This window comes from Chanos chanos, chromosome 13, assembly GCF_902362185.1.
Source record: "Chanos chanos chromosome 13, fChaCha1.1, whole genome shotgun sequence".
In the NCBI taxonomy this organism is placed as follows: Eukaryota; Metazoa; Chordata; class Actinopteri; order Gonorynchiformes; family Chanidae; genus Chanos; species Chanos chanos.
Genome location: NC_044507.1, coordinates 9,342,811 through 9,367,810, shown reverse-complemented (window position 1 = coordinate 9,367,810; position 25,000 = coordinate 9,342,811). Strand labels below are relative to the sequence as shown.

General features: G+C 43.8%; 1 protein-coding gene across 1 annotated transcript in view; it reads left to right on the top strand.

Annotated features, from left to right (window-relative positions):
* The window catches only part of brsk2a (BR serine/threonine kinase 2a), a 131,109-nt gene that overhangs the window by 58,808 nt on the left and 47,301 nt on the right, over positions 1-25,000 (top strand). The window contains exon 2 of the mRNA XM_030790150.1: positions 17,392-17,486. Within this exon, the coding sequence (XP_030646010.1) occupies positions 17,392-17,486 (95 nt within the window). The remainder of the gene's footprint in view (positions 1-17,391; positions 17,487-25,000) is intronic.

The following is a 25,000-nucleotide window of genomic DNA, read 5'->3' as shown; positions in this document are numbered from 1 at the left end:
GTTGAAAGTTTGGTCTGTCTCCAAGATAACAAATCTAGGCTTGTATAATTGCACAGATTTGGTTAAAGTGTGAGGCACAGAGCCAGAGAACGGATCTGCTTTTGCTTAATTAGTGCGGCTTTTTTGCTTGTCCTCACACTACCCAGGATTACCACTGTTCCAATTAGATCTCCCAGAATCTGCCAGGAGTGGATTAAGATAGTAGACTTTACTCTATTTTCCCTGAGATCAGGGTGCTTTTCACACACACCCTCCCCCCTTGTGAAGTGATTGTTTCCAAAATGTGTAATGATGTTGACACCAAAGGAAAAGAACCTTTTGTGTGTGTGTGTGTGTGTGTGTGTGTTCTGTTTTGTATTGTAGGTTCAAGGTTCAGGAATTCTCTTGTCCCTCTAATTTTCCCATTGACCCCCCTCTTTTTTTTCTTAGAATATCATGCCTTGACGGAGGATGTGTCGAAAAGGAGCGCATAAGTAGGAGGAGCGCATTTGGCAGTCGAGTCTTAAAAATGGTACAGCCTTATGGCCCTGACTTCTCAGGACGAGTCGTATCTTAGCTATAAACCTTTAGCCGCGCGCCTCTTTTATTACTGACGTTGCCTCTCACTGAATGGCCTTTGTAATAAAAAGCAAATGTTCTTCGTTTGCCAGTGCGGCTTACCCCGTCATGGGGAGGCTGGCCTTTGAATACACCTAAGGCCTTTTTCATCTGTTATGATACTATGCTCTGATTGGATGATAGCATATCCAGGACGTTGTTTTTCAAGGGCTTCGGCCAAATCACGCATCTCTCTTCTGTCTGATGTCTCTGTCAGGTAAAGAGAATCCATACCCAGCGTCAGTCGGTTGAGTTCCCAAAATGCTGTCGGTTTAAACTGGTCAGAGAGAAGGGAGGAGCAGGAGTCAAGTGTTGACCTTACTTGTTGAAATTGGGAACGACTCGGCCCATAATGTTGTGTGCTTTAGAGATGATGTCTGTCGGTGTTGTCTTTGTCATAAACTGCATTTAGCTGGACAGAGTGTTCTATCTGCCTCGAAGCCATTAAAGCTCAGGCCATAATGTGAAAAAAGTGAACGTTTTTAAGTTTGTGGATGTTCATATCTACAATACTTTCATTAGAGCCTGAGTCGTTTTTTTTTATAAATACTCGAACGTGGCGTTCGGTAAACAAAGCATATTGATAAAAGTTTAAATGGACTAAAACCCCAGTGCTGGCTTTGATGTCTTATACCACCATGACGACTCCCTTTTGACAAGGTGAAGTCTGTAGGATGTTGTTGAGATGCTAATTAAGTCTGAGCCTTTCAGGTGCAAATCCATTGACTCTTAACTCTGTCTTCAGACAGTGTTGCAAGTTTCTGAAAGTTTTTTTTTTTTTTTTTTTTTTTAAAAAGACTTGATTTTTGATATGCATGCATAATGAGTTCAGAGGATAGTTGGCTGAAACAGGGATTCATTAATGGTAAGAAAAGGTGTGTGTGTGTGGGGGGGGGGGGAGGGGGGTTGTCTTCCCTCAAAATAGGAAAGGATAAAAGGATGACAGGTGCAAAAAAAAAAAAAAAGAACCAAAAAAAAAAGAAAAGAGAGAGAGAAACCCTTCAAATCCTGTTTGGAAGTGTGAGTGCCGCTGGGTGGGAATTCTCCTGTTGGTAAACAGCAGGTTCCCATTTGAAAGAGCTGGGGAAGGGAAGATGAGCAGATGTGCGTTTGCGCTGTAGAAATGAGGAGAAAGCCTCCCTGTACACTCACTACAGCAAAAAGTTCCGCCGTGGCTTCAATTAACCCTTATTTAGCCTAATTAGAGGAAAATAGTTATTTTTGGAGGAGATCATTTAAGTGAACACGGAGGAGGGCTTAGACTGCTTTTGGTTGATATCTATGCTAAATGCTAAACGCTGTGTCTCTATGAGTCATCCTTAGACCATTCACAACCGAGGAGAGAGAGTGCGCTCACTTGCACCCTACTGGTTGGCCATCTGGCTCGGGATATAAGGCTCTTTCTCTTTCTCCACATCCCTCTTTTCCACTCCTCCTTTCTGTGTAACAGAGGATATGGAGGATAATTAATATATACAACCTGTATCTGTCATTTAAACGCAATTATTGCTTTTTTTTTAATGTGTTACCTGTCATCTGTCAGTATTTTCTTGTGTATATGCAGTAATCTTGTATATTTGATTCTTTCCCATTATATGTTCCCGTTCTGTCACTCATTGTGTTTTCTTTCTCTGTCTCTCCGACTGCTTACTTGCTGAATTTGGAACCTTACTGCCTATTGGAACAATATTGGTCCTCTAACATGATCTGTCTCCATCTCAGGTAAGACTGATCTCCATTGCAAACACAGTAACAAAAAAAAGAAAAGAAAAAAAAAAAACATTAAAAAACTAAACCATGAAAAAAACCCAACGGTCAGAAGGCGCTGTCTGTGTGTTGAGGTAAAGAAACTCCGTAACTCCAGCTCCATAGCTGGGCTGTGTTTCGTTACCCACAGAGCGGCTACGCTGAGGTGGTTTCCCAGTCTGGCAGCAGTGTGGGAACCTTCCTGTTAAATCCTGCTGATAAACAGGGCTAGTGACAGCTTTCTACAGCGTCACTCCGCCTCTCTCCCACTCTCTTCTCCCCTCTCTTTCCCCTCCTTCAGCCCGTTATGTTTTTTTCTCTCCCCCTCTCTCTCTCTCTCTCTCTAAGTTATACCCTCAGAAACCACCCCCCCGCCCCCTTTCTGCTGCTCCTCATGAGAGCATCCGTCGCACATTGGGAGGTGTGAAAGCTAGCATGACAACAGGCTTGATGGTATGAGAAATCAATGGCAAATGCAGTAACGTATACACCATATCCATGACCCCTGCTCCCTAATGGGGACTGGCATCACCTACACCCCTCCCCTGCTAGCAAGGGTGTGAGTGTGAGAGTGTGGTGCTAACATTGTTCACCAGTGTGTGTGTGTGTGTGTATGTGTGTGTGTGTATATGTGTGAATGTGTATACGTGTGAGTGTGTATATATGTGTGTGTATGTGTGTACATGTGTATGTGTATGTGTCTGTGTATGTGCGTGTGCGCACGCGTGTGCATGCTCTGCGTTGTGAGGTCATGTAACCCACTGCTCTGTCTCGCTGACTTGTACCCGATGTTGAGATGGGTCACTGGACCCCAGGCTGGAGGTGCTGGTTTGGTTGCACGGCATCAGTGAGCGGCGTGCTGTGGAGTGGAGTGGCCGGGATTGCAGGGCCGATGATGACTGAGATTAATGTGCGCTGCAGGTGTGGGAGAGCCCCCTGCTGGAAAGAGATGGAATTGTCTGCTCCCTCTTTCCCTTCTCAGCGTTGCCTCTGCCGACCTTGGAGCTTCCTCTGTCTCTCTTTCTCTCTCTCCTTTACCCTCCTTCTCTGTGTGTGTGTGTGTGTGTGTATGTGTGTGTCTGTGGATCTCATTCACTCTCTCTCTCTCAGGGTGCCCATCAGGGAACATGAGATTTGGTGTTGTGTGCTGTCACAGAATATTCCCATACAGATTACCACATACGCCGTAATCCTTAGATCTGCATTGTAACCGACCACTGCTGTGGAGCATGGGATAGGAGTGCATACACGCTGCCTCCCTCCCTGTCGGCCTTAATCACTCTCTCACTCTCTGTCTTTCACCACCCACTTCCTCTTTGCCTGTTTCTCTCTCTCTCTCTCTCTCTCTCTCTCTCTCTCCCTCTCTGTCTCGCTCTGTCTCTGTGTCTGTCGGCAGTTGGTGAAATTGCAGAGCTGCTGCTGTGTTCCAGAGGAGACCTGCGTCATCGGCCTTAACCCAGCCTGTGGCACTGGGCCCTGAGGCTGGACTAGAAGCAGGGCTGCTTTCTGATTGCTTTCTGTAATTCCCATCGCTGTGCAGAAAAAAAACACATACAGTAAACATAGAGAACCGGGCTGGCAGAAAAAGATCCAGGCTGTTTGCGTGCGTGTTTGCGTGTGTGTTTGTGTTTTTGTGTGTGTGTGTGTACGTGTGTGTGTGTGTGTGTGTTCCAATCTACCCTCAAATCATGCACGGACTGCGCTGAGTGAAAGAGGGCACACAGAGTGACAGAGAGAGTAGCACAGTTCTCTTAGGACGACCAGCACACTCCACATACCTCTACAAGGTGCTTTTCACCAGGTGATTGTCGGCTACCAGTCCTGTCGCCGAAGCGCGCCTACCGAAGATTGGATCCCTAACCGACCATCCTTTAGCGATACACGCCGTCAGACTCTTTGCCCTCTGTCCATCCATCAGAGCTAGGTGGAGGCAGTCACTCACTCAGGACAATGATTGACAGCTCGTGCTTGCCCATGCAAGGCGCACTGGCTTCACCGGCTGATGCACTGAGGCTGAAGAAATGCAATGTTGTAACATGCAAAGCAACCGCTCATATCTGGAATATATTAATCTTAAGTATGCGGACGCATACTTAGTTATGTATGATCACATAACTCGCCAAACGGTTTCGAGATTTCGCGTTCAAGCGCACGCATTAGTCTCACGAGAGCCGCGTTTATCACGAAGCCGTCTGATAGCGCCGTCGGTACGATCGCGTCTGAGTACATTCTCAAAATGTGCCGCATCGGTAGGATGCAAGCAATAATCACGATTATGATTTGTGTTGCGCTCATAAAAATGGATCTCGCAAACATTAACATGATGCATTAAATTCCCGTCAGTGGATGGCAGAAGGTTGATTTACAGCTGCTGGCTATCTCATTCCACACACACACACACACACACACGGCGACTCACACACGGAGTGGATTGAGGCAGATTCTGATCTCCTGTGTGCTCCCACACCATTCAAAAGCTGTACAAAGGCACTGAATCATCAAGGACACGTGGAGTCAAACGCCAGCCGCAACCAGGCGATAGCGGCGCTCGTCAAAACAGTGGTTTGACGGCGAGGGACTGATGCCCCGCTGTCCCTGGCCGGGGCCAAAGAGGGGTCGATCGATACGCAGTCATGAGGGCCCGGAGGTTCATTATCATTTTAATGAATGCAGTATTTTCCCCCTTGATGCTCCTTGAGCCACGGCTGTCTCTTGTGAAGAGTTTATGATGGCTGTGAGGCCGTGTGAGATTCGCCTTATAGCATAGGCTAGGCTAATGACGTACAGATTAATGTACACTTATGCTCTTCATATAATGCTGTTCTTATGTAACGGGGGAAAGAGGAACTCCGCAACGTTTAAAATTCGTTCTCATACCGCAGTTCGTTATACAGAGCAGTTTTACGGTGAAGCGAGTCCATATAGTTTAAACAGCGTTGGTCTTTATTAATGAGGGTATACATAGTAATGTTGCAAGTCCTTTCTCTTACCTAGAGTCAGGTCTCAGTCTGTTGAGACGGTAAAACGAACAAATGAACAAATGTTTCATAGTCACAACTTGTGATGAAATTCTTGCATTTAATCTTGGATCCCCTCCACCTTAATCTTCTCAATTCTTTTTTTTTTTTTTTTGGCCTCAGTGTAGGAAAGTACAGAAAGGTCGCACACAAACTGCTTTTTAAAAAACACACTTCCTGAAAGGTCCTGACTCAACTCTTGCCTGGTGTGCCCTAACAAAGGGAGAGCAGATGATGATGCAATAGATGCATAAAGGAACGGTTGTCATGGTACAGTCATCTGTGACTCTGCGGAGACTCCGCCCACCGTGCCCCTGAACAAGACCCCGTTACTCTCAAAATGTACCGCTCGCTCTCTGTGGAGGGGAGAAACAGAGGGATGGAGACTTGAGTGGTGACCGAGAGTTATATGGAACCTGGACCCACAGGCTTTGAGCGTTTTTTTTTGTTTTTGTTTTTTTTTTTCTCTGGCAGAGTACCACCAACTGTCCGCTTTGACCCGATGCTGAAAAGTCTTGTCTGGAACTACAGTAGTGATGTGTGTGAGCAGGCTCCATCTGTGTATTTGTGTTTGGTGTGTGTGTGGTCTTGGTGTGTGTGTGTGTGGTTTGTCTGTATTTGTGTGTGAGGATTCACAGCATGAAATTACTCCTCGTGTCCTCTTCCATGTGACAGGCAGACATCAGAATAAAAGCCCCCTGAAGTCGTGTAGAACAGATGTCTGTTTCTCCCTGGTGGTGGAAATACTGGGGTATCTCTCTCTCTTTTTCTCACCCTCCCCACTCCTCCACTCTCACACTTTTTTTTTCCGTGCTCAGCTGTCTATCCTCCTTGTCCTCTAGCACTATCCTCCATTTTTTTTTGTTTTGTTTCAGCCTCTCTCTCTCTCTCTCTCTCTCTCTCTCTCTCTCTCTCACTTCTCTGTTCTGTGCTCTTTCTTCTCAGCACCAATGAAGTGCTGCTCTCTCTCTCTCTCTTTCCTTGTGCTATTTTAGCTGTGGAGAGACTGACACGCGGTATTCGTCAGAGCGGTCCTGGCCATTGAGTGTAGAGATGGCTATCTCGTGTACGTGTGGGTCATTGCTGGGGAACCCTAGAGTGATTATTACTGGTTTAATTATTTTTGTTCTTCAGAAACGAGGCAATCAGAGCTTTGGCCAAGCTCCAGAAATGCTCTCGTCCCTCCTCGTTCAGCGCTGGGAGATTATTCTTCGGCGAGCAGAATACACACGGGAGTCAGTTTCCATGTGCCATATAGAGGGGGAGGGACCAACCTGCCCATCCACACCACCCCTCTCCCATCTCCTCACCATCTCCTCCTTCTTCTCTCTTTCTCCTCGTGTCTGTTTTCACCTTAATTTATTTTGTCTTTTCCATCCATTCTTTCATTGCCACTCTTGGCTTCATGGGTGCATTCCAGGCTGTAGAAACAGAGCTATCACTGGAGTGATTGGGAGGGGTGGGGGTGGGGTGGCACTTTTTAAGAAAAGATACAAAGAAGCTGAGTGGCTAATAGAAATTCCCAGGTTGACTGATTCATATGCGGTTGCGTGTTCAGTAATGAGTGGGCTGGTGCTAAGGCATTGATTGAGGCAGGAGCTGCAGAAATGAGTCGCTCCTCAAGGAAGATGTCAACTACCTCCACAATGGAGGCTGAGGTAATTACCTCCTATCTCCTTTGTCGCCTCCCTCTCTGCCTCCCTCTGTATCCCCACTGCCAACCCCTCTCTGGATGTTTGTGTGTGTGTGTGTGTGTGTGTGTGTGTGTGTGTACAGGTAGGTAACTGATTACATTTGCTGTTCTCCACTGCGCTCTGGAGGTGTGGAAATGAAATGGTGGCACTGCACGGTATGTTACCATAAAAATGACAGTTGTATTCATGTGCTGCCATCATTTCCGGAGCAGTTTTCCAAGACCATGGGAAAGTTCCATTACTTTAGGCATTATCTACATGTTTTTTTCCGTAACTGAATTACAGTCCCGGGCAATATGCGTCGGTTCCAACAAAACTGAGCATTAAGGTCATTGTATAATTTGTTGCAAAAATGAGAATGGAATAGAGAATGAAATTCATATAGAATGAGATACTGAATGAAATTGACCCCAGAGCAATTTAAAACATGTATGATTGTGCCTGTACTTCACTGAGACGAATGTGTTTCCATCTATGCAACCTTTTATCCATCCATCCATCCATCCATCCATCCATCCATCCAGATTTTTTTGTGTGTTAATGCTCAATTCACAGACATGGTGTTCTGGACTCGGGGCTCAGTGGTACATAAAGCCATTCCAATTTTCCACACATGGTTCTGATTCCCGGCCCTGCCAAGCTCTGAATACTAAGCACGAACTTTTCCTCAGATAAGGAGATTTATCATTGAGTATTGATGAGATGCATCACAAACTGACGTCACCAAAACACATTTTGCATTATGAATCAGTGTGCATGTTTAGGGAAGCCTTAAAAGTATCAAAGCTTTTTCTCTTATGTCTAGCCATCAGAAAAGCATAAACTCTCTAACAGAACAGAAGAGTTTTGAAATAAAGCCTTCTCGCCAGCGCTGTCTTACTGTCTCTGTGTTTACTGCCGGTGTTTTTAAAGAACCCTTTTGCATCAGTTTATGTCAGTTAAACTAAAGAAGTCAGTTCTATTTGATGTCTGTGTTGTTGTCTGGCAAGATTTTCAGCATAAACAAGAAGAAAACCCTGACCTGTGCAGTCGCACATCCTTTATTAGCCAGGCATCTTGTTCACCTTTGGATGAGTCGGGAGAAACGGGGACCTCCTGCTGCTTTCCACACTTCTGACACCTGAGGTTTTGATGGGTTTCTGACGGTTGCTGTCTCTGCTCTCAAGGAGAGATCTCACACTGTGTAGACTGGTCCTTACGCACACTGGTGCACACGCGCACACACACACACACACACACACACACACTGTCTCACTCCCCCTCTTTCATTCTCTCTCTCTCTCTCTCTCTCTCTCTCCCTCTCTCTCCCTCATGCATACACACATGCACATGGTCATGCACATGGTCACACACACACACAAACACACACACACACACACACACACACACACACACACACACTACAGCCAGTACTGTTCTGTGCAGTCTTTGCTTTGACATACCCTATTATTACATTGCTCTTTTATAATGGAAAATGTGTGTCATCCTCTGAAACTCCGTACGACTTGACCTGGACTTGCGTGTCTTTGGCACTTTTGTGTGATGAAGTCGGTGTGAGTGTGTGTGTGATCTTTGAAGATCAAAACTTCAGGAGAGATTGTGTTCGAGGAAATAACCTGCCTCTATCTGCCAGGAAACCTTTAAACCGAATCCTCTGTTTTCTTAATTAAACAGAGATAGATTTCAACCATACATAAAACCAATATCCTTTGCTTTGCAATCCTCGCCTGTCTCAGAAATTAGTTTTCAATTAAAGACAGGGAGTGGAGGGGGCCGCAACTTGACTTCCTGACTCTGTCTTGATGTAGTGTTTTCTCATTCCGTGGAGACCATCTTCTTCTCATCTGAGAGCTGTTGATGAGTTTTTAGAATGTTCGGCACGTCTCACGCTCGGTTCACGAGGAGCAATGCATGTGAAATAACTCATTCCGAACAGTACAAAACTCCATTAATGAAACAAATTTACTTAAAATATAGATTCGCAGAATGCTTTTGCTTGATTAATTACCCTGCATCTAATGCTTACACTGCTGTTAGAAAGCCACTGCACAGAGAGATATAACTCCCCCTTGTTCTCTGTTTAACTAACGCCCTCTAGCATTCCCTGACAATAATTCGTATTTATTGACTCACTGTTCAGATTTATGTTGATTTCTGCAGTCCTGGTCGGAGAGGGGGTGTAATTAGCTTGTTGTGTGAATGGTTAAGAATATGTCCCAGAGGACACAGTCCTAGGTAAAAGTGATGTGGCTGAAAAGGTCATATTTTGCTAAAAGGCTTCTGATATGAAATTAAATGAACATCTATACAGATACAGATCATTTTAGAGAAATAAACATGCAAAATCCATACCAGGGGAGAAAAACACAATTTAATGTTTTCAAGATCTCACGCGCACGCACACACGCACACACGCACGCACACGCACACACACACACCCTAAGGACCTTGCCGCTTACTTTGAATGGAAGTATTACATCTCTTTAACATCATTGCTTTGCATGGAGACTTTCTTCATCTGAACACACTGGTTTTCATGCTAAACCAACAGATAATGCTTCTGCTGAAGAAGAAAGGGAACAAAAAAGAAAAAAGAAAAGAAAAAAAGGAAAGCAAGACAGACAGTATCAGGGGGTATGACACAACTTGAAGAAAATAGCAAGCTGTTAAGAAAAGCAAACTCTTGTCTGTGGGTCTTTCTATTTTTCATTGTTCCCCTATAGTTCAGAAAAGAAAGAATCACAGTTTTCCAATTGGCCTGAGAGAGAGAGGATTGAATGAACTCTGAACTCATTCAAAAAAACTTTTGTGTGAGTAAGAGCAGGGTGCAGGTCTTCATGCTTTCGGAGCCTGTCTCTCGGGTCGTCTGACAGAGCCCCGACACCCGTGAATTTTCCGGTAGTGTCAATACAAACGCATCTCCCCTCTAGACAAAAGCAAATAAAAGTCTCGTAATGCTACTCCAGATTTGATAAAAAATAAATCTAACAGTGTTTTGACATTCCCTGCAGGGAATTCAATAAACTGAAGTAGTTACAGAAAAACAGGGCCATACCTGGATGTGAATGTGAGGTTAATGTCTTTCATTGTTAATGAAGCGAGAAAATACTAGGTATGAAATATTCATGCTCTGTGTTGAATACTGGACATGTCGTGCCCAGATATGTAAAAAAAAAAAAAAAAAATGATATGTACGTCGGTCCACGAAACCAGCAGTCACTCTGTGACCAAGAGGAGCGTCCGTGTGTCTTGGCAACGTGTTTGGAGAACACGTTACCTTGGCTACCCATTCTGCCCCCTTTGTCTTTGATCTCTGCGGTGTGTTTGTACATGCTGGGTTGGAAACAATGTCTTTAGAGTCAAAACAAAAGCGGCAAGTCCTGGTCCATCTTCCTGTTATTCTGTCCCCATTTTGGACCTCTGCTTGCACATTAGGGTCCAGAGCAGCGTTATTCAAATGAGTCTGTCTTGAATTATTCATGATTCTATAATTATGCATTCCTTTTGCTGATGCCAAGTAAGAGGCATTAAAAATAGATCTGAGTAAAGTGTTGAAGCCCCAGTAGGCCAAGATTGCTTTGTTTTGACTGCTTCTTTCCCGCCATTACGCACTTCCCTAGGATTTATGGCGTTCTCGGCTCTGTCTTTTGGAAAGGACATTTTTCTGACAGGTCTCGTCTCCACGTCCCTGTCCCAGTCTGGTCGCATCAGGGATCGACCTGTGGACCTCTGGATTCTTCCTGACAGCTTAGCTAAATTGGTCTGAGGAGACTTTTATCATTAATTTGTACTTTTTGGTCTGGGACATTTTTTGTGGAAAGTTGCTTCAAAGCTCAGAAATACACCACCGTTGGAAGTTTTTTGAGCTCTCTTCTTGTGTGTGCGTGCGTGTGTGCGCGTGTGCGTGCGTGCGTGTCTGCGGGCGTGAGAATGTGGCACTGCAGACAGAGCGGTTCCTCTGAAGGAGGTTATGATGGTTGTAGTGTGCCTGTGGAAGTGATCAAATTTTGAGGAGGTGCGTGCATACATTTGCATGTCAATTCGAGCCCGCTGACAGCGGACGGCTACGTGCGCAGAGAGTCAAATGTGTTGAAGCACACACAAAATTTTTTACCCCATACTGTCAGCCATGTGACAGTGAGGAAGAGGCTGCATCGTGACTTTTTTTTTTTTCCCCCACACCTCTAACCGAAGGTCCCTGGTGTTTGGAGAAGAGTTGGGGGGGGGGGTATGAGAAAGCGAATCGGCTTAAAGACTCGTCTGTTCTAACTGCCGCTTCCTCATCAGCCCTCTCTCTTTTTTCCTACTTCAATATTTGTCCTTTTTCCTTTCATCCTCCTGTAGAATCTGTCCCTCTCTCGCTCTCCTCTCCCGGGGGACTAATGAAAGGCAAAAGTGTCGCCGTAAAAACACACACAAATTCCTTCGGTCTGTTTGAGTGTTAAGTCTCGTTTCAAGCGCCGATTTAACCCGTTGTCTCCCTGCTCCCGGTCGGGGGAAAAGGGGGCGGGTTGCTGAGGAGTGCTTTGTCGAAGCACGCGGCAGATGTTTGCCGCTGTGCAGATTAGAGGAGAGAGAGAGAGAGAGAGAGAGAGATCCCCGGAGGTTCTTGGGGATTGGCTGGACTGATTACGTAACGCGGAGAGAGCCGACACATTATTGAGCTAGAACATGACGCGTCCCCGCTATCGCTTTCCCTCATGTTGCTAATGCTTTTCCCTAATCGCCAGATCTCTATTACGCAAGAACGCCTTTGCCTTCATCACCTGGTCCCATCACAGAGGCCACTGTAATGAAATAAATCATGAATGTTTGTGTTAAGAAAAGAACTTTTTTTTTTTCTTTGTTATAAGCAGTAAATAGTCGTTTGTGGTTGTTTAATAAACTGCATTACAATCAGCGCTATACCTTACAAGGATGCAGTAAATCAACCAGGTGTTTATAACAGGCGGTTCTTTAACGTTTGTGTCTTATTTATTTATCAGATGCTCTTATGCACAGTAAATTACAAAGTCATAGTCAGCAAGTCATACATCACACATATTTCAGCTTTCTTCATTCTTAGTTTTCTCAAGATTTTTATTCTTATTTTTATTATATTTTATTATTTATTCTTTTTTTTTTTGTTTTGTTTTGTTTTGCCATGTTTTGAGGTTAGGGAAGGGATGCGGTATGTTATTGAGTTTCTTGCGGTTAAGGATTATTCAGGCAATGATAGATTTCCTTTCTTATCTGCTCTTATTTTTCCATTTTCATGTTTTATATATATATATATATATATATATATATATATATATATATATAGTTTTTTTCTTTCGTCTTATCATACTTCTTTTTTTTTTTTTTTATATTTTTACATTTGTTGAGCGAGAAACAGAATCTGCACAATCTTGAACTAGGCAGTTACATCACAACTGATGCGGGCTTCTCCGCGAGATCTATGTCTTGCTTTGTTGTATTCATATCTCCGTGGAACTCGTGTGCGTCATGCACTGCACATTTAATACAGACGCACGGAATTTATTCAACTTTTGAAGCTGCTGGAGGATTTTTTTTCAACTGGATTGAAATGAATTTGCCTCAGTTTTTTTTTTTTAAAAAATGCTTCTGTTTTCTTGAATATGAAACATGATTGATCAGTTCCTTGATACTTCCCTCCAAGCCCAGAATCTTTTTTTTTTTTTCCCCTGCTGACTTCACAGATCTGAACATTGTTTTGATATAGTTTTATAGTTCTCATTCACATGAGTGAATGACAGAGACTGAATTGAGACTGAGAGAAGTCTGCTGGATTCAGAATAGAACCATTTTACTCTTTTTTTTTATTAATATGACAGGGGTAATTAAAAATCATGTGGTTTTTTGGATAGATGTATAATTTCTGTCACGATAAAAACAGCCACTTATGCACTAGGCTGAAAGGAAGACTCCATTACAAATTTTTGCGAAAAATCTGAATCTTGATATCTATTTTTCGAACCGTGTCGGCAAGTTCAAACCCTTTTTTGTGCGAGTAATCTTTCATACCGTGAAAGTTCTGTCTGGAAGTAAAGCTGTAAGGTAGGAGCCTTACCGTAAAAAAGGTAATCTGTCTTTCAGAGAGAGTGTCAGGTGAGGTTGATCTCTGTTTCTCCAGCTTGTGGTCTCTCTCTGAGGTTGTCCTGAGGAATGAGCTTTGGAGCTGCTGAGGAGAGCTAGATGGGAAGAGAATGGGCCTCCAATCTAAAAGCTTCAGAGTAGAGTACTACACTCAGACTTTTTTTTTGGGGGGGGGGGGGCACATATGGATGTATCTTCTTTTCCCCAGCCTTCATCTCTTTTTCCACTTTCTTTTCATTTTGAGATGTGTTTCCCTGTTGGAAACAAAGCTATCGAATAATCATGTATCGCAGCGTGACTGCTAGCGATCTCTGAAACCTGTACAAAACGGCAGGGCCCAGACGGAGGTGGGGGGGTGAGGTGGGGGGAACGTGCTGTGGAGCCGGTCCCCACCCGGGATGTGCTGCGTTGGATCGATGGCCGCGGATAAGAGCCCCGCAGCTGGAAACTCCTTCCCTGACTCATCCATCTACAACATATGTACCCCACTGCAGAGCGGGTCTTTCTCACACCTAAGAAAAACCCATTAGTCAGAGCTCGGGTGAATGGAAAACTTGTAAGAGGTTTTACTCAGTAGTTGTAAAAGTTGTACAGTGCTATATGTTTCTATGTGTTGGTTTCGGGGTGACTGATTTCCAGGACAAATCAGTCACAGTAAGGGTTTGTCCTTTTCTCTTTTTCTTTTTTTTTTTTTAAACATTTTCTTGTTTCTTGTAATATTGCTCGCTCGTGCGTGGCAAGAATTTGTCTTCACGCCCAAATCCGTGGTAGGATTTTAGTTGGCATGATTTTGTGCCAGTCAGTTTCAGTCAGATCCAAACACTGTAGCCTGTGTCCCTCTCTTCCAATATCAGTTATCCAACTCTGTCATTAGTGCACTTGTAATGAACTCGCCCCATGTTAAATACATAATTAAAAAAATCAATGCTGGCATGTAAGTATCTGAAAGTGTAGGCTTGATGTACCTCAGTGCATGTTTTGGTAAATGCCATTATTATACAGCTTGGGGGATTAAGGAATATGCAAAACCGCAGATGTATGAAACTGTTATGTAAAACCAGATGTGGTCCCTTATGGCTGTGTAAGTATGGAAGACATATTTGATACTGTCATTTGGGCATGACAGGGCAGGCTAGGGAGTGGGGCGCTGTGATAAGAGGTGATATATTTCTATCCCAGTGTGACTGTGGTATGCCCTGACAACCCCTTCACTCATCTTTTCTGTGTGCATTCTATTTCCAGTACACCACTGCCTGGAGCCTCATATTCGTACCTATCAGAAATGCTATCCGTGCAGTACGTTATGAGGTCTCGCATGTCCACTGAATACTAGAGAGACTCCGTTGAGTGAACTTTGTCCATTATGAGGTTTATGGTCATTAATCGTCGAAGGTTTTTGCGAGCTATGGCCTGTGGACAGATAGAAAGAGAGCTCGGGTCAATGTTTAGTGAACTCGCCAACCCACAAGTTGCTAGTTGCTGTCATTATTTTGACATTGTTGTGGACTCAAGAGCTTTTAATGCTATTGATTAGGGAGGGGTACGCTGAGGGGGAGGTGGAGTGATCGATTGAGCTGGGTGGCAAAATGAGATTATTGGTGTGGTAGGATGAGCCGCGGTGTTAGCGTTAGCTTATAAACGTCCTTTTCAGTTCATTTGTTACCTTAAGGTGACGCGAGTGCAGGGAATTGAATGTTGCTCTTTCTAGAGATTACAGAACTTGAAAAATATTTGCTACTGATACAGTCCTTTTTGACAGAGCTCCACTGAAGTTTTGCTAAGAGCGTGCTAGGATGCTATAACTTTCCACGGGCATTCTCCATGGAATTGTCTCTGCAGCAACCAACCACCCCCCCCCACCCCCCTCTCCCCTTCCCCTTTTTGTGTTTGTGTTTGTTGTAGAGAGTCGTTGCCCTTAAACCACAATCGACAATCATGCTGAAACATAATTAATCTTAGTGAAATTTTCAGTCAGTTTTTCCCCATGTCGATATAGTCTAACCACTGCTGTCTAACTCTCTTTGTGTATTAGAACAGAACTGTATTAGGGTTCAGTCAGCAAGACAGGGCTGGAAACAGTTTATTGTTTTGCTGGACTGAGGTCTTGGCCAGGACTGTGAGGTTTCTTTTCCAGTGATGTGCAGGAAACCAGCGAGACCTCGGCTAACCTGGATCAGTAATCCCTTATGTTTCATTGCACTTCTCTGATCCACTCTGTTCTCTGACAGAGGGCAGCGTTTGAAGCTCCGTTCAAAGTCTCCGAAGCATTGAGACAGAGAGGGGCTGACTTTAGGGGCTTGTATGAATCTGTGAGTCTAAACCTGGGCTTAGCCCCACCTCCCCCAGTTCACAGCACACAAACAGGTGAAACTGGCACCAGCTCTACCTCTCTTTATTATGTGAGATTACTGCAAGGGTTGCAGGTCCAGGTGATGACAAGGTCACTGTGTGTGTGTGTGCGTGTGTGTGTGTGCGCGCGCGCGTGTGTGTGCGCGTGTATGTCTGTGTGCACATGTGTGTGCATGTGTGCGTGTGTATGTATGTCTGTGTGCGTGTGCGCACGTGTTTGTGTGTACATTTGTTAGAGAGAGAGAGAGAGAGAGACAGAGAGAGAGACACAGTTTGGCTGCATGCCAACACATGTTAGCTGTGTATCTGATTCCACGCATGCCTGTGCAGTTGTAAGTATTTCTTTAACAGGATGATTTCTCATATTTGTGCCCTTGAACATCTGACGTGGTCCAACTGTGAATTGCCCCTGTCTGACACTGCGTGTCTGATTTGTAAAAATATAAAACTTTCCCCCCGCTGGCTATTTCTGTTTCATTCACTCTGCCATCTTGGTACTGTTCAAAACACACTAAAATGTAAGGAAAACCAAACAGGACAACCTGCCCTGAAAAAAGAAATGGATTTGAGTGACATTCATTTACTTCAATGTCAACATTGGCTCTACCGTCTCTCTCATTATGACATTTGCCACTATTATCAAATGTTATCCTAATGGTACTCCCCCCACCCCCCCACCTCCTCTCTCCTCTGGCCTCTCAGCCCTGTTCTCATGCTCCTCATTACCGTTTAATTATCCTTGGTCCTACATTTAAATATGCTTGCTTATTTTCCCTCTCTCTCTCTCTCTCTCTCTCTCTCTCTCTCTCTCTCTCTCTCTCTCTCTCACTCTCTCTTTCTCTCTCTCTCTTTCGTTGTTAGCGTAGCAGCTCCATGCTTTTTCAGTCTCCAGTAGATCTTTTTAAGTTAATGTTTCATCTTGCTTTACTTCTTTATAATATATATATATATGTTTGTGTGTGTGTGTGTGTGTGTGTGTGTGTGTGTGTGTGTATAAAACCAACACTAAATCAGAGTTAGGGGTTGTGGTGCATGTGTTTGTATTCAGTCGCCTCATTGAGAATGGCAGAGAATGGTGCTAATGGCCTTTTTCAGTATGTGCCTTTGATTGGGGTAATTATAAAGATACAAACTATTCAGTGTCTTGTTCAGCACGGGCATTGTACTGTGTAACATGTTCAGGTTGATTGCACAAATATATACTCTGAGTGGCATGCAAGATAATTGAATCGTGTTTTTGATGATTTGAACACTTTTAGAAATGTTGTTCGACAGTTGTTCGACAATCGCGAGACATTTTTTAAGATGAAAATAGGAGCCTTTAGCGTCCCTCGGCTTTCTGGTCACAGCCCGTCGAGAATCAAAAGTGATGGGTTCAAGTGGCAGCCGGCGATGAAACATGCGGCTATTTAAGCAATAAAACTTTTTACTCGATGTTAGATCTGAAAAGAGAGATGGATTCATTCACCTGTCACAGTTTTCTGAAGCAGAAGAAATTCTGTAATGGCTGCAAAGCGTTTCGGGGAGCTGTGTATCATCCATTCTGTTTGCGTGTGTCTGCTGTAGCTGATGACATTAGCTTTGGGATACAGGAGCTATGGCTGTGTGGATGTCGGGGGAAATGTCCCTGTCTCGTGGTTTGTAAGGACTTTTGGCCCGTGATACACTCTTGTTTTTGAAGTTGATAGGATCGGCGATGAAAATAAATTGAAAATCCCTGTTGTGGTGATTGCGATGCTTGTGTAAAAATTTTAAAGGGTTTGCCCCTCTTTGTACGATGGAGAAGTCTCTGTTTATATGCTTTATTTTTTTTGTCTCGGTGATACACAACTTATAAATCTCTCTCTCTTTCCTCTCTTTTCTTCTTCTCTCACTTCCCTCCCCTTTAGGTCTGGTGAAGCTCGGAGTCCACTGCGTCACGTGTCAGAAAGTTGCCATAAAGATTGTCAACCGAGAGAAGCTCAGTGAGTCTGTATTAATGAAGGTAAGCCTATATTTCCTCCATAAAATCTCCCTTAAGCATATTTGCATGAAGGAGGAAACCCCTTTCCTATACAAAATCAAACATACAGTGGCACACTGTGAAAATCCTTTACATGTCTAATCCATAGGATTTGACTTGGAGCTTACAAAGCTCTTTTCTCAATGAGAGAGAGAGAGAGAGAGACACTTTGGGTTAAAATAGCGAGAAGAGCCGAAGAAATTGGTGCATACGCTGCGTTGGTTTCGTGCAGTGACTGAGATGTTGCTTAGGATTGACGGACAGCTTTTTGCCTCGTGGTGAGCAGGCTCTTGACTGAATCCTTAGTTACCATGGCAATGCCACTTGGGATGCAGTCTTGTAAGCACTTGTGAAAACCTTATGGGATCTGAAATCAAAGCAGATTTGTCAGAGATAGCTTATACAGTAGATGGACCAAACTTTGAAGTCGTGACTTCAGAAAAAAAAAAAAAAGGCAGGTTTCAGCATCACAGAGATCCCATTCTGTCGGATAACAAGGTTGAAGCTGAGCACTCCAGATGTGGAGGTTTTGCATGAGAATTGATATATGATGTTTTCTCCCTCTTGAAGGTGAAGCCCCCCACCCCCCACCTCTCTCTCCCTCTCTCTCTCTCTCTCTCTCTGTGGACCTCTCATTATTAGACCTAATCCTCTCATATCCTGCTCCTCTTCATTGGCCCTGGAGTGGGCAATAAAGCAAAAAAAGAAAAAAGAAAAAGAACGAATTCTGAAATAAAGGAATGAAAGCCCTGAAAAGTGCTGCTTTATTTATTGCTGCTGAAATGAGACTCGTGGTAAAGGTTGGGCTGTAATTAGACCCTCTGATGAGAGCAGCCATGGGAGTGGAGAACATGGAGAGTGAAACTGAGAATGCAGTAACTTGATTAACAACTATTGTCTTCTGTGGGAGATATGAGTTTTCAGTTATTATTTACTAAAAGGCTTTTTTTCTTTCTTTTTTTTTGTAACACAAAGCACACTAAGTTGTTTGAAATCACGGTATTTACGATTGTTTACATTATTAATATCTACAGGAATTGCATGTCTTTTAATACACGAAACCCTCTGATATATAGATACTGGTCACCTGCTTTTCCTTTAAGCTTTTTTGCTTAGGGTGTTTTATGAGTACATCTTTTGTGAAGAAATAATTGGGGACAGGAGAGTGACCTTTTTTTTTTGTCCTTTTCCGCTGTTTATTCCATTGATCAGTCAGAGGCTCCATCTCATCCAAACGGCGTTTTATGTCACCGGCCTTCCCACTCGTGTCAAAGTATAGAATTTCATCTGTGTGTTCCTGGACTTCTTTCTCTCTGTAGGGTTCCACTACATACAGCTCTAGGTAACCTTGGGAACAGAGGATGTGAATAGTTTCCACATGTACTTGTGCCAGAGCTCTACCTCAAGGCTGAACATAGCTCCATGCTGGGTTCGCTGACTCCAGCCAACACCCTTCACATGGTTAATGAGGCTATCGATGCTACCTCAGAGCCTTCATTACAACCCCCAACACAGCACTAAGCATGCCTGAGCACTGCTCCATGCTTTGGGGGGGGGGCCTTTGAAAGATCCATGTTTTACAAAGATAAATTAGGAAACAGGTGTTATGTGTAGCCTTGATTACGTCGTAGTACAACATGCCACTGACATCTGTGTGTAGTGTAGTGTAGTGTGCATTTGAAGGACAAAATGCTGACGGATTGCTCTCCCTTGACATTCTCTTTCGGTTCTTAGTCACAAAAATGAGCATGAGCCTGTCTGGCTGCCTTAAATTCAAATGTCAGCCTTTTTAGTGATCGACTTATTCATCTATTGCACCAAAATCAACGGAAAATTACACGTCCCACGCAAAAACATACTGCAAAACACTGACCTTTAAACAAACACATTTATACACACACACACACCTCAGAAACTTGCACACACATATCACTGTAAAACACTAGCAATGAAAAAATAATGTTAGGATGAAGTAATGAAATAGATTGTATATATTACATACTCTGTTAATCATATGTAGAAATATCATACATGTCACTTATTTAAATGGAAATAAAGTGTGGCCTCAGAGTCTTGTCAATACTGTTTTGCTGCTCCGTGCTGGATGGTGCTTTTGGTTGCTTGCTGAAAATGACGAGTTGATGGTAATTGTTGCTTTGAAGTTGTGATTGGCTATGAGCCAATTTGAGTTTCGTTAAGAGTATAAGAGATACTTTGGCTGTCGGAATGAGAGGGGGAGTGTGTCTGTGTGAGTGTGAGTGTGTGACTTGTTCACACTGAAAGGGGTGTGAGATACAGCATGAAGTGGAGTCCCGAGGGAACAGTTATCATTTCCGAAAGTCTTCCCTGCTACTTCAGTTATGCAGGGCCAAGGGCACACAGACACACACACACACACACACACACACACACACACAGACACTGATGACAAGAGATAACAGACATTTCACAGGGAATACACCACATCTGCCCTCAGATGTGTGTGTGTATGTGTGTGTGTGTGCATGAGAGACAGAGAGGGGGAGAGAGAGAGAGAGAGAGAGAGAGATGGTAAGCGATATTTTTTTCTGCACTGGTGTGATTCAGCCATAAAGAGAACACGTTTAGAAGTAAGTTATTCAGAAGTGAACTATCCTGATTACACATTGACAGCCCTTTTTGTGAAACAAACCATGTTTCATGTATGATTTATGATGGGGGGGGGGGGGGGGGGGGGGGGTACTGGAGGGTTACAAGTTCAGACCCCAAGCATGACAATTCACAATGTTGTTCATTTAGGAAGTGCTCTTATCCAGAGTGACTTATAAGACTAGCATTCAAGTTGACTGTAAGAGAATAATAATATGCCGCTACCATGGACGGAACCTTCCCATTAAGTGACCCAGCTGACATGCCCTGAGAAAACCTCAGAAAGTGAAAAAAAATCACTTGAAATAAATGCGATAGCTAAATGAATAAATGTAAAAACTGGAGGAGTATGCATTGCGGTGTGTAACAATACGCATTTCCTCAGCTGCAGTGCCTCCGTCTTCTGTCCCTGCTGTGACAGTAAGTGGGAGCTGTGTGCTCGGGTAAAGGAGAGGGGACGGCTGGCTTCCTCTTGCCCATGTTAGGGGATGAGTCAGCGTGGCTGGAGATTGGTTAGTTTGTCGCCTGCTGTCTGTGTCCTTCCTCCTGTGCTTAGGGGCTAATTACAGCTAATTGGTCACAATGGCTCCCTCCACCCTTCTCCAACACCGAGTGTCTCAAAGAGACGCAGTTCTCTGATGAACACAGCAAACAGAAAAGAGAGAGAGAGAGAGAGAGAAGAAACTGGCTCTGCTATGATCACTGAGTAGAGTACAGAAAGCTGCCCTAGGTCGCTGTCTTAGTTCCCTGGGCATGAAAATCGTCTTTTCTTGTCTTACAACTTAAAAACAAACGACTTCTTTCTTTTGGCCATGTTAAAGAAACCGTAGATGTATTGAAATATGTGTTAGCAAATGGCTATTACCCATATTTTTGTGACGTCAGAATCTTAGTGTCCTGTTGACAGGGGGGCTGCTAGAAATTTTGGACCCTGTGAAAGAATATAATATTTGGCCCCCAATTGACAGCAACCCCCCCCCCCCCCCCCCCCCCCCCAGTGTCCCCGCCTGTTGATGCCAAAGTACCCTTGGCATCACCTTTATGTCAGTCCTGCAACAGATTCAAACAGGGATTATTTTGCACAGAGCAAATCCATATCATCCAAATCTCGGGACTCATTCACCGCCAGAAATTATTTACCTAAATGCGTCGACGGTAGACTGCGAGTAATTAGATGTCTTCTGCTTTGACATTTATGATTAGAAAATGTTTACTTCGCTGGATATTCTTTCTTTGTTGCTCGATCTCCCTTTCATCAGTAGCTTTGTAGCCTCTGTGACTGTGTTGTCTTTGACAAGGGTGATTGGAATGACAATAGACTCCCTCGATACTTCTGTAACTTGTACTTGACAGACTTCACCGTTCATAACTCATCTATAAAATCTAACTTGACCTCCCACTTTAGCTCCCAGTGCTATGTTATTGGTTTGACGGGATCCACAAACTACACCCCAGTAAACTCTCTGAGATGTGTCAACAGACAGATTGAAGCTGGATGCTTATTGTCCTTTCTTTCTTTATCAGTGTGTCCAAACTCTCTTTAGGAACACGTAACACGAGGTTCTCTATTCATCTCAGTGCAGCTCTGAGATGAAATTGGTTGGAAGGCCACGACTGGTTGAAAGATGACCGTGGGGAATCATGATTGTTATGATTTGTGGCTGGTGCATGTCTAGCATTTGGAGAAATGATCTCTGGACTGCTTAAAAATGATAGTATGTAGACATGACATGAACAGGGCTGACATTTATAGAGAGTGTGGGAGAAGGGGGAGAGAGAGGAACAGAGAAATAGATGGAGGTAGATGGATGGTTAGAGAGAGCGAGACAGAGGGAGAGAGAGAGAGAGAGAGAGAGAGAGGCAGGGGACAGAGTGAGAGAGGAAAGAAAGGTTTAAGGGGGTGAGGGGGAGAGAGTGAGGTGGGGTGGAGAGGTCTGCAGAGGCTAGAGTAATTGCTCCCTGAAGCAAATAATTGAGGCTGTATGGGAGGCAAGAGGAGTGGGAAGGAGGAAAATGGGGCCCAGCCTTACACCATGTAACTCCTCCATCTCCATCTACGTCCACACAGCAAAGGGAATAAGTCTTACAACATGCTCTGTGTATGCATCTACATTGTGAGGTAATTGTCCTGAAAAATGTCCAGCAGAGGCCCAATGTGCTATCATAGCCTGTGTTTGGGATTGTGTATGTGTAAGTGTATGTGTATGTGTGTGTATGTGCCTGTGCATGCGTGTGCATGTGCGGGTATGTACGTGTGAGAGGGAGAGAGAGAGAGAGAGAGAAAAAGAAAGAGAGAGAAAAATGTCAAGTGAGTGATAAAGAGGAAAAGTACTGAGAATAAGAGAGATAAATGGAGAGATAGCAGATGCCAACAGAATGCGAGAAGAAGATAAAAAATGGATAAAAAAGAAGTGATTGAGAGAACGGGAGAAGAGAGAAATTTTGACATATAGATGAGAGAGAGAGAGAGAGAGAGAGAGGGAGAGAGAGACAGAGAGTGGGAGAGACTGATGAATCAGAGGCGGCCCTAATCGCATTAGCTTGACTCTGGGCTGACAGTGCAAGCATTTCCTCCAACCCCTTTGCGCCTCTCCTCTCCAAATCACTGTAGATGGTGCGTTTTTTTTGTTTTGTTTTGTTTTTTTCCTTCTGGACAGGCGCTCAAGTACTTCCCTGAAGAGAACTCCCGCCTCCTCGCCCAGTGCCAGACACAGAACAAAATAAATCGCCTTCATATGTTCCTCCTCTTTGTGATGATCCATCAGATTTGTGTTTCCCTAAGACTTGAAGCCTCGGCTTAAGGTCTAATTTGCGCTCTAATATCTTCACTCATGCCTCTAAATTTCCTCTCTCATACAAGCAATTGTGAGATGTGTTGAAGGTGAAAATCTCAAGATTTAGTAAAGGCTGAAGAACATTTTGCCAGGTTTCCTGTGAACATTCGCCAGTGCTGGCTAACATTCAAAAAAACTGCCGTTGTGCATTAAACATGTTGACGAAAATCTATGGGATGATTTGAATTTGCTTTTACTGTGAATATTTCCTCAGTAGAATGTGTTTTCTTTCTTTCTTTATTCCTTTGTTTCTTCCTTTCTTTCTGTTCTTCTTTCTTTCCCTCCTTCCCTTCCTCTCTCTTTCTATCCCTCTCCCTTCCTCCTCATCTGGAAATGAGTGGTCTGAGTGAGTGATTGCCTGTTGCCCCACTCGTCCGTTTATCTCCTAAATCAAAATAGTGCACCTGCGTCTCCGTAGCACCTCCCTCTCTAGAAGTGTCCGTGAGGTGGTGGAAAGATATCAAGCATCAGAGAAGGAGGAAAAATTGTGAGAGAGAGAGACAGAGAGAGGGAGGCAGAGAGAGACAGAGAGAGAGAGGACAAGGCCTATATGTGTTTGTGTATGTTTAATACCACCGTGAGTAGCACCTACTGGTTGAATCATTGTAAATGACAGGATTTCTACTCCCTGTCAGTGTTGTGAGATGTCATACTGCCCATAACATCATATATGTGCACCGTAATGTTTATAATGTTGACACGAATACAAGGGAATCAAGTGGAATCAACCTCAGAGCGCTTGAATAGATGCTCTTTAGTTCCTTATTTCAACAGCTTGGGGATGACTGTTTTTGTTACCTGAGTTTGTGCTTGTTTTGCGGTGTTCCACTAATCGCAGCGACAGAGCTGTCTAAATCCCAGCAACAACACCGTGTGTAAGAGCAGAAGTTGCGGAGGGAGTCACAACAAATCATATATCGTCACCTTGTCTGTTTGCCTTCGTTACAAAGACGCATTGCACTCCACTCAATCCTTTCTTTTCTTTTTTTTTTAACCTGTTTTCTTGATCCCTGGCAAGCACCCAATAACTTAAACACTTACTGAGACACATTCAGATGGATCTCGACATACAGCCATCGATGATTTCAGGCATGTTGAGTGTTCCACTTAACGCTTTTAACTTCATCAATATCCACCACTCTGGACCTCATTGTCAGAGCTGAATATGGATGTTCTCTCCAATTGCTCCCAGTGTTGAGTAAAGAGGCAGGCCTTAGCTCCCTGTTGGCTGGCTCTTCTAATAGTTCAAATGCACAAAAGTGCCTGTACAGAATCAAGCACTAAGGCAATTTTCAAAAAATGCTTGTTGCCACAGCAACAAGTGATCATTGATTTTTAAAGTTGGAGGTCATGCTGGACTTCTTTCTAAATAAAGAAATAAAGAAATAGGAATAACAGTACGCAGTGTGCTGATATTCTTTGAATGTATACCAACATATCACTACCAGTCATTTCAGAGGCGATTAAATTCTCATTAAGAATAATGAGCTAGTTTCTTCCCTGCTTCCTATCACGTTATCTGCGTGTTCATGTCACGGCGTCAGTGATACTCGATGCCGCAAAGTTCTTCATTAGTTCCTCAGAAATGGGGCTTGCTCCTCTTGCCTCCGTGCCTGTTGTGGTTTAAAAAGAAAAGCCTTGTTGTAGATGATTGACTGAAGGTTCACCTGTGACTAATGACCCTGTCTTATTGTCTCTATTGATCTCTTCTACTCACTAACACAATGTCCTGTACTACTGAATTGACCTGCTGGCAAACAAAGTCTATTCAAATCCATAGAGAGGAGAGTGAACTTCACCCACCGTCTCTTCATGTCCAGACTGGTGCCTCGACTTCCACCAGTAGTGATTTTCTTTGCCCCCCCCCCCACCTCTTTGGTCAAGTTGACTCCCGACGGGGTGTGCTGTTGCTATGGAGAAAAATAGAGTGTTCAATGAATGCAGCTCTTAAGGGAGCCAGCATAGCAGAGGCAAGGAGCTTCGTTCACACAAAGTCATATATCCATGTATCACTGCTAAAACTGTTACAATTAT